Source organism: Cystoisospora suis (assembly GCF_002600585.1).
Source record: "Cystoisospora suis strain Wien I chromosome Unknown contig_2502, whole genome shotgun sequence".
NCBI classification, from domain to species: domain Eukaryota; phylum Apicomplexa; class Conoidasida; order Eucoccidiorida; family Sarcocystidae; genus Cystoisospora; species Cystoisospora suis.
The window spans coordinates 1-9550 of NW_027155301.1; the positions used below are offsets into that span (position 1 = coordinate 1).

The following is a 9550-nucleotide window of genomic DNA, read 5'->3' on the forward strand; positions in this document are numbered from 1 at the left end:
AAGTGTGCGTGCCAGGGGAGGAGTTGCGAAAAGAAATACTAGTGCACTACCACGACCACGTCTTAGCGGGCCACCGAGAATAGACAGGACAAAGGTAGCAATTAGGACGCACTTCTGGTGGCCCAAAATGGACGAAGATATAGAAGCATTTGTAAAAGCATGCACTAGATGCGTCAGAAACAAAGCTTGCAGGCAAAGAAGAAGAAAGAAAGCTCAATATTGGGTCAAAGTGACACGACGAGAAATTTGGCGTGGGAAATCCTCGATACTTCTGCTATACGTGTGGAGACCCTGGTCATTTTAGCTGGAATTGCCCGAGGAAAAGGAGATTGGAAGAGATTAAAAGGCCTGTAGAGGGAAACTGATGGCTCTCGGTAAGAGGGGAGGTCACTTGAGAGCGGTTCGAGTTACTCCCCAGAAAAAGGTTCTGGAAGGGAAGGATTGGGTGGAAGTGTATTTGTTCGAGAGGCAAGAAACCAGTCTGGGGAAGGTAGCTACGGTGGCGCTTGAGCGAAATAAAACGAAGGAGCCGAGAGTGAGCGAATCAAAAGTGAAGGTAGAGGACGGCGGAGGAACGTGCGCCGTGTTAACAGAGCTGAAAACTAGGGTCTCAGGACCCGATCGGAAAGAGGAAGTAAGAGAGAAGGAGTGGAAGGGAACAGTGAACGGATATTGTGACCGTGTGGATAGGCAAAGGAAACGGGGAGAGAAACTGATTGATGGTTTTGGTCAAGTACTGAGACCTCAGGAACCTATACCACGCAAACCTAGTGCGACAAGGACGGATGTGAATGAGTTGAGTGTCCCGGAGTTAAGGGTTCGGTCAAGAGAAGATGATGTAGCTGAGATGAGCGTCCTAGACCCGGAGAATAAGAAAGAGTGGATAGGATTAGAGAAAAAGAGGTTAGGCTGGAGAATACAGAATGAATCCCGCTCCTGCCAGGACAAACTGAAGAGGCACACGGAGGCAAAAACCTGTCAGTACCCTACGAATGACACACACCGGCGGGAGATCCACATATTGAACGTTAAACCAAGACAAGAATTGCTCCCCCGCCGACATATCTTTGAAATCCCACGAACAGATGATCAGGTGACGGGCAGAAGCAGCTACGGTAGAACTCTAGGTGGAGTCAGGAAGCAAGGTGGAGATCCAGCGGCGGAAGGTGGGGGGCAAACGATGGAGGCACAAGACCCACTTCCCGTTGGCCCAGACGTGGCCACAGGTGCGGACACGGGTGAGGCCCCCGGAGAAAGGCTCACACTGTTTGACTGTGGAAAGAAAGAGTTCAGGATGACGCCCCCAACGACGAACCTTACGAAGGAAGGGACTCGGTGCCCCGGTGTACCAAGGCCTTGGGCAAGGGATCCACGAGGCCAAGTAAGCCAAAAGATTTTGGCCAGGGGCAGGAGCGTAGGGGAATTGCGTGAAGAAGCCAGAAGAGACGCGATGAAAGGGGCAATGAAAGTCACCCATAGCAGCCAGGTGCCTCCAGAAAGGTTGGAGAATCAAAAAGAAGGACCAGTCAAGGGCATCATCCTCAGGGCCGACCCAGAACATAAAAAAGAAAGCCTGTTTCTGAAAACGCAACACGAAAAGGGGAAACCAGGCGACACACATCAGGGAGGAGAGGTTGATATAGGAGCTCTCCCCGATATTCATAAAGTCGTGGTAAATCGAGAATGTGCAAGGACCAAACGTCAGGAGAAAGGAAAGGGGAGAGCTGAGAGCACGGAGTTAGAGATGAACGTACCGGACGGTCGTGAGAGAACACGAAGCAATAGCTTCAAATTTCGTCAAAAGAGTAGGGGATGTGAAGCTCCTTCGGGCTTCGGAAGAAACGAGGAGGATCGGCGTGAGAGAAGAACGTGTCAGGGGGAGCTGAGAGAGGGTAATAGACAAAGTGAGGAAGAGAGGAACAAAGAGTTAATCGGTTTAGAAACACTCCGTGCACGTGTGAATGGAAAACTCATCTTGGAGGAAAGGAATATCAGTAAGGAAGGACGTACCGACGGTTTCAGGGAACAAATAGCGGCCGGGGTAAACCCTAAAGGAGAGGAGAACATACTAAAGAAGCAGTCGGACAGCTGTGGAAAGATAACCCAGAGATTAGGAACCCCCCTTTTTAAGAACAAATCTTGGAGATCATTATCAGTCAAGAGGAGCGATGGGGAGGCTAGGTCCTCTCGTAAAAGCGGCGCTGTCACGGGGAAGGACGGAGCAAAGGAAAAGACCAGGAAGGAATCAGTTGGAACTAAGTTGTTGGAGTACTCAACTTACCGGGCCCGATTGGTCCGGAGAGCGATTAGGAAAGCGCCCTCCGACACACTCAAGCCAAAGGTGATGAAACCAACAGTAGGAGGTGAAAAGAAGGCGCTGTACGCGACAATCATCACCAAGGAACTTTTGAAACCAAGGGGAGTAGGATGTCGGGACGACGGAGTGATCGTCCGACGCTGTGAGCAACAAGAGAGAGGGAGTAAGGAAGATGCCGATAGTAGGGATAGCAGTGGCACTGAGCTTTCCATGGAGAAATTCGAGAGCAGTAAGGAACTCACCCATACAGCGGAACATTTAAGGGGACGTCCTTCACTCAACTGCCGGACCGTATCGTCTGGCCAGCTCTCCTCATCCCCCGAAGTGAGAGTGAGGTCAAACTCTTGCTCTGAGCACTCCGAAGAAGACGGTTCGCTATCGGAGATGTCGAGTGAGCGAGCGACTCGATGGTGTCTGACCGGGCACCGCCACGGCGGGGTAAACCGGGGAAGAGAATCCGGTCGGTGGGCCATAGTGAGAGAAGAGGGGAACCTAAGGGGAGCAAATGGTGAAGTGAGACAGCAAGAAAAAGTCTCATCTTCCCTAAATGGAGTTGTGACCCCGCCGGATGAAGGGCTAATTTCAGGGAATGAGGACTGCCCCAACGCTTGGGACAGTTATGGGGAACGGATGGTTGAAGATGAGTGGCACAAACATAAAAAGGGGAGTGTGATACAAGGTAAATCAGTTCCTTTCACTCCCAGAAAAGACTCAGAAGCGAACCGAGGCTGGGTGAGCGCTCACCTTGAGAATCGAGCCCTTTGGCGCTCGGGCGCCGTGATAAGGAACGGAGCTTTGGATGACGAGAAACCCGAAGAGATTCTCGACCCAAAAATCATAGACTGCCAGAGAAGAAACAAACAGAAGAGGATGGAAGAATGTAAGAAGTTTTCTAAGGAGAAGGTAGGAGAGATAAAGAGGATAATAGCTTGGATAGGCCGAGGGTGGAGTCTAGCCGCCGGAGACGTGGCCGGGCGAGCGGCCGGGGGGCGGTCCGGTGTGCGTGTGAAATGGGAAGACGCGTGGAGGGCTAGCAGAGTGCCCCCGATTGCCACGTCAAGATGGGGAAAAAACGAAAACGAACCAGTGAGGACTCGAAAAGGGAAACTTACCATTTTGGCGGAAAGAATTGACAATGATGAACTGGTCCATCGATTTCGGAGAACCTCAGGAGCGCTATTGAAACTTTGTGTTTTTACGAAAGATCGAATTGTCGTTGTTCGAGCGGTGAAATGGGTGATTCGTACCGGAGGATTAAGTCTCCGGACCTTCTTAAGGGTCAGTCATCGCTACGGACCCAAGTTGTATGAATGTGTGTCAACTTTTCTACTGTCGATCGTGAGCCAGGTATCTCAGGGAGTTGAAATACTTGGTTGGGAGCTGCAAGACTTTAGTTGGGAACTGTTTCTCTTCGTTTGGGAGGATGCGAACCGGTGGATGCGAAGACAAGCGAGCGGGTTGAGGAGGGAATTTAACCTGGGATTGAGTGAGGTGAGAGGAGGAATAGAAAGAATCAAGGACCGGCACAAACTACAAGAGGGATCAGGGGGAACGAGAGATAAAGGGAGGTCGGAAGGTCAAGTCCGGTGGGTCACAATGACAATGGAAGGGGAGGAACAGTTGAGGCTTTTTGTGTTGCGGAAACTGAAAAGGGAATCCAGGATTAAGGAGGAGGAGGCTCAGGAGACCTATGAAATGCCGGTAAAAGACCGACTGAAGCTGTGGGAAATGGAACCATGGTTGAGTTCTTCTTTGAACTCACCCAAAAGACTTCGTCAGTTTGTGGAAGGTGACTGGAGTGAGATGGTAGATGGGACCTCTCGAAAGAGGATGAGGGGTGGATTAGGATGTTGGGTGTTGACTGAGGAATATTCGGGGGGACGGAGATTGAGATTCCCAGTCGTAAACTTGGGAAACTGGAGCAACGAAACGGAGGAAAACTTAGGATCGGATGAGAAATAGAGGGGTGACGGAATGACCTTGAGGAAGGTAAGTTATCAAATCCTACTAGAAACTAACTACCTGTTGCAGAATGAGCTGTTGGAAAACATACAGGAATTGAACTCCAAGAAGGTCAGGAGCGAGTTTGAAGGAATGGAGAAGAACGATGTGTTACGGCGATGGATTGGAGTGGTGAAACGGATTGTCAGACGGGGGGACTTGAAAACGGAAAGGGATAGTGTTGTACGCGTAAGGGAAGAGGGCCCCCAAACGAGTAGGGAAGTAGGAATGGCCGAAGTGGAGAAAGAAGAAGATTCTGGGGTTGGAAAGCTGGGAGCCAGGACAAGAAGACGAACGAGTCTAAGTGTACCGGCGAGATATGAAAAGGGGGAACGAAGGTCCAAAAAGCTTCAAGGTAACAAGGACCTTTGTAAAGTGGAGGGAATCCTAACGATGGGATCACAAAGGAAAGGTATGTCAGGGAAGAAGAAGCGTAGTCCTTTCTCGAGTCGTGAACGTGTGGAGGAGAAGATGAAATTGCCTATGCTGGTCTCGGGGAAAGATATAAACCTCCCTTTAGTGAAAGTAACCATAGATGGACATCATTGGGCAGCGTTGTTGGATAGTGGAGCTTCTAGGAGTTTCCTGCACCCAGTCTGTGCGGGATACTTTAGGGAACGAATTCGTAGAGTACGGGAAGAGTATGATTTTGCGTGTGCCTCGGGTCAGAGGGTTCGTACCAGAACGGGGATACCCGATCTGCAAGTGAACATAGGAAAGCATGTGGTGTTTCATGACTTCCTTATAGCATGTGTGGTTATGACGTTCTGTTAGGCTTTGATTTTTTACAGAAAGCAAACTTGGTGCCTGACCTCATAAAGCTTGTGTCCGAGTCGGAGGGACAATGGGTAGAAGCGCCAGTAGTCCCAGGATAGGGATATGATAAGGAAACGACGCTCACCAGCTCGGAATGGGGTAAGGAAAGAGAGGAGATGTTGTTTGAAGAACCAATAGTGCTGTTATTACCTAGTAGTGCAGAGGACGACCTATCCAAAGATAGTCTACCTGTTTTGACTTGGAACAGGAGATCAAAGGTAAAGAAGAAGGGGGACTCCCATGAGTTAGAAGATAGACGACGGAGGGAGAAGACCAAGTTTGAGGTTCGAAACTCAGATTCCGAAAAAGAAGAAGGAGTCAAGACTTCGACCAAGAAAAAGAAAGGAAACCTAAAGGAAAGAGGGGAAGAATCCAAAGTTAAGAGGAAGACCGAAAACAAAGAAGGTCAGGGAAAGAAGGAACTAGTAGATCAAGAAGTAGAACCCTTCCATGTGTCAACAGCTAGGGAAGAAGCCTTAGGGAGGCTCGAATCGGATCAGAAAAACCTTCGGAAGACTCGAGGGGAGAAGCCAAGAGAGAGAAGGCAAGTGGAACTAGCCTCAGTAAGAGAAATCAGAAGGGAGATAAGAAGAAATCAGGTGGAGTTCATTGCGTTCATTGAAATAGAACCAGTACAGGGAATAAAGGAGGAGATTCTCGGAAAGACTGAAAAGGAAGAACAGGAAATGCAGCCTAGCGAAAGAATTTGAAGGTCAGGGGGAGAACTGGACGAAGAGCCTGGACGTTTAGTAGACGAGTTTAAGGATGTATTTGAAGGCTTGCCCCCTCATGGAACTGTTGAACGGGCTGTAAAGCATCATATCAAGTTAACTCCCGGGGAGACGCCGCTGTATCATTCCCAAAATTATGACTTATCAAGTGACAACCTAATGGAGTTGAAGAAACAGATCCGGGAATTGTTGGAGAAAGGATTCATTGAACCAACTCAAGCACCTTTTGCTGCACCAGTATTCTTAGTACCCAAACCCGGGGGTGAAGGATTAAGAATGGTAGTGGACTATAAGGCTCTCAACAAGATAACAGTAAAAGATGAGTATCCTTTACCGCGGTCCAAGACCTTATCCAAAGATTAGGGAAGGCCCAATGGTTCACGAAGTTAGATTTACAAAAAAAATATTACCAAATTCAAGTGGCACCAGAAGATAAGTGGAAGACCGCCTTCAAGTGTCGATACGGGACCTTTCAATTTAAAGTGATGCTCTTTGGTCTGGCTGGGGCACCGTCGACCTTTCAAAGGCTTATGCAAAAAGTGTTCATTAATGAGCTTGGTGACTATGTGATCGTGTATCTGGATGATGTATTAATATATTCTGTGACCAAAGAAGAGCATCTACATCATTTACGTCGGGTTCTACAGAGAATCAGGGAGCACCAACTTTACGTAGGGGTCCATAAGTGTAAATTTGTGACTCAGAAAGTTAAATATCTGGGGTACATCATTGAGAAGGAGAGCATATCTCCAGATCCAAGGAAGTTGGACGCCTTAAAGAATTATCCGGAAAAGTTGGAGAACGTCAAACAGGTTCGAGGATTTTTAGGTTTAGTGGGCTATTATCGTCAACTAATAGAGGGATTTAACGAAAAGGCCAAGCCCTTGCATGACCTGTTGAGCGAGAAGACCGCGTTGATTTGGCGTCCCAAGCATTCTCAAGCGGTAAAGGAGTTGAAGGATGCATTAATCAACGTAACTATGACAAGGATCTTCAATCCGGATCTTCCGTTGTTCCTGAAAACGATGCGTCAAAGTATGCCGTGGGAGCTGTGTTGGAACAAGAGGGATATCCAATAGCGTTCGAGTCCAGAAAGAAGTCAGGTAGGGAGGTTTTCTACCCTGCGTATGAAAGTGAATTGATGGCTATTGTGTATGCTTTGACCAAGTGGAAACATTTTATAGGGACTAAATTGGTAACAATAGAAACAGATCATGCTACCTTAAGTCGAATGCTTACCCAAAAGAAAGTAACTACAAGGTTAGGATATTGGTTAGATAAATTAGCAGATTTCAACTTCCGTGTAGTCTATAAACCAGGGAGGCAAAATGTAGTAGCAGATGCACTAAGTCGAAGACCAGATTATATGGGAACGATCTCTGTCCTAGTAGGGAGCAGTTTAAGGCGGAACAGGGACGAGAGAGAAGGGGATCAAGCCAAATTGATAGAGTAGGGGCAACGTTATGAAAAATGTGATGATTTTCGTGAAATAGTCAGGACGTGTAAAACGTTAGGGATAGACAAGGACACCGGTAAATTTATTCCGCTAATAGACGGAGGAAAGGAGTTTCATTGGGATGAAAATGTATTATGGGTAAAAACTCGTGAAGGATGGAAGCTATGTGTACCTACCAAGGATAAAAGAGCAGAAATATTGCAGGGGTTCCATGACGATTCATTGGCAGGGCACCCGGGTATTGAAAAGACCACTCTGGATATCGAGAGGATCTTTTGGTGGCCCAAGTTGAAAGAGGATGTGGAAAGTTATGCTAAATCATGTCCTGCCTGTGCGTTGGGAAAGGCCTCATATGCCAAGTACGGTGGATTATTACATCCACTACCCACACCAAGTTTCCCGTGGGAAGTAATCAATGTAGATCTGATTGTGGGCTTACCTCGGGGAAAAGACGGTTACGATGCTATTGTTACGTTTGTTTGCCAATTGACCAAAATGGCTCATTTTATTCCCGTCCATCAAACCATTAAGGCGTGGGAGTTGGGACATGTTTTGATAAGAGAAGTTGTGAGATTACATGGAGTACCAAGTGCTATCATAAGTGATAGAGACACCCGGTTTACCAGCGAAGTATGGAGGGGAATGTGTGAAAGATTGAATATAACTATGAAAATGTCCACTGCTTACCATCCCCAGACAGATGGGTTGGCAGAACGGACTAATGAAACCATAGAACAGATGATTCGTTGCACTATTTTGGGAAATGAGCATAGATGGGTGGATGTCTTACCTATGTTAGGATTCGCCTATAACAGTACAGTGCGATCTAGTACAAAAGCATCTCCATTCGAATTGTTGTATGGTTATACTCCTAGCAAACCTGTGTGTCGAAGGTATGGTTTACCAGTGTTAGTGCCCGCAGCAAACCTGCCCCTCCAAGCTGAAGTAGTACTTCGAAGAGCTTGGATGGAATTAGACAAGGCCAAAATGACTCAACGGCGGTTTGCTAATGCCCATAGAAGGGATGTGGAGTCCAAGGTAGGCGATAAGGTGTGGGTAAAGGTTTCCCACCTGCCGGTATCATCGTCAAGCTCTTCCCGTAGTCTAAGTCTGCGATACCGTGGACCTTTTAAGATAATCTGTCGAGTGGGGGAAAGAGCATACAAGCTGAAACTACCCCCGTCAACGTTGATGCATCCTGTTTTCCACGTTTCATTATTAAAGCCATGGACAGAGGATACATCCGGGTTACGAAGCGCTACAAGTGCACAATTGTCGATAGGAAGAAACGAATACGAGGTACAAGGGATCATCAAGCATCGGGATAACCCCATAACAGGACAACGATGGTTTAAAGTATTCTGGATGGATGGGAGCACCACATGGGAACCCGAAGAACATCTAGAAGGTTTCCAACAACTGTTGCAGAATTATTATAAAGGAGCCCAACGATATCCTTCTGGAACCAGAAGACCCAGTCATTGGAGGAGCCATCCAACGTTTGAATTGGGCCAAAGAGACTGTAGGTCGTAACGTCGCTGTAATTGATCATCGACCTAACTGTTGTGACAGTGTGTTTTCCCTCAGAAGGAGGGGGGATTGTTTTATATAGGGGGGAAGAGGTGTCAGAGTTTTACTCTGCCCCGCTGTGCTAAACAGGGACCAACCTCCCTGTGACTCTGAAGCCATAAAGGCCATGTACTAAGAACCTAGTACCTGAAAGGTTTAGTTCTGTGTCCCAGAAGTCAGTTCGTACGTGATAGAAATAAACGAAGGAGGAAGTACCTTAAAATTTGGTAATAGAACAGGTGTTCAGTGAGTCGAAGCGAGAGTATTTTCTCTTGAAGTAGTGATAAGATAACCGAACTACGTCTTGAAGTCTTTCTAGTGCCTGTTTGAACAGGCAGGACCGAATATTGGTCGAGCATCCACAACCCGGGAGACATTAGGACACGTAACAAGACCGGGGAACGTGTCTCGGCCAAGCTGAGCAGACAAGATGACCTCGGAGACGCCGCCCAAGCAGGTCGAGAACAGAGACAGAACCAGGACGTGTGTGAGAGAGAAGAGAGAATGTGAAAAAAAAAGAGACCCGGTTGAATTCAAGTGCCCCTAGAGGGTTGATGTAATGATTCTTGGTGTCCCGAGACTACGCGAAGGCGGCTTCGGCGTCCCGAAGGGGTGATATCACGGCTGGGCGTGGGCTGACTGTCTCCCATAGTCCGTGGC

General features: G+C 47.8%; 2 protein-coding genes across 2 annotated transcripts; one reads left to right on the plus strand and one right to left on the minus strand.

Annotated features, from left to right (window-relative positions):
• Positions 1-877: 877 nt before the first annotated feature.
• On the minus strand, positions 878-3231 carry CSUI_005185 (uncharacterized protein). Its single transcript, XM_068065364.1, has 5 exons — positions 3062-3231; positions 2560-2809; positions 2282-2457; positions 1755-1882; positions 878-1579 (listed from the first exon to the last, which is right to left on the minus strand). Exons 1-4 carry the CDS (start codon positions 3154-3156, stop codon positions 1873-1875), a joined length of 531 nt encoding a protein of 176 aa, XP_067922659.1. The 5' UTR covers positions 3157-3231; the 3' UTR covers positions 878-1579; positions 1755-1872.
• A 63-nt stretch (positions 3232-3294) lies between these two features.
• Positions 3295-6656, plus strand: CSUI_005186 (uncharacterized protein). The gene is made up of 2 exons (XM_068065365.1): positions 3295-4871; positions 5034-6656. The coding sequence occupies exon 2, from the start codon at positions 5251-5253 to the stop codon at positions 5842-5844; it is 594 nt and encodes a 197-aa protein (XP_067922660.1). The 5' UTR covers positions 3295-4871; positions 5034-5250; the 3' UTR covers positions 5845-6656.
• The last annotated feature ends 2894 nt before the right edge of the window (positions 6657-9550 follow it).

Coding starts and splice junctions, on each gene's coding strand:
- CSUI_005185 (XM_068065364.1), bottom strand. CDS start 3,156: ATGATTTTTGGGTCGAGAATCTCTTCGGGTTTCTCGTCATCCAAAGCT. Junction 2,810..3,061: donor CAAAGGGCTCGATTCTCAAG/GTGAGCGCTCAC, acceptor TGCTCCCCTTAG/GTTCCCCTCTTCTCTCACTA. Junction 2,458..2,559: donor TTAAATGTTCCGCTGTATGG/GTGAGTTCCTTA, acceptor TGTTGCTCACAG/CGTCGGACGATCACTCCGTC.
- CSUI_005186 (XM_068065365.1), top strand. CDS start 5,251: ATGTTGTTTGAAGAACCAATAGTGCTGTTATTACCTAGTAGTGCAGAG.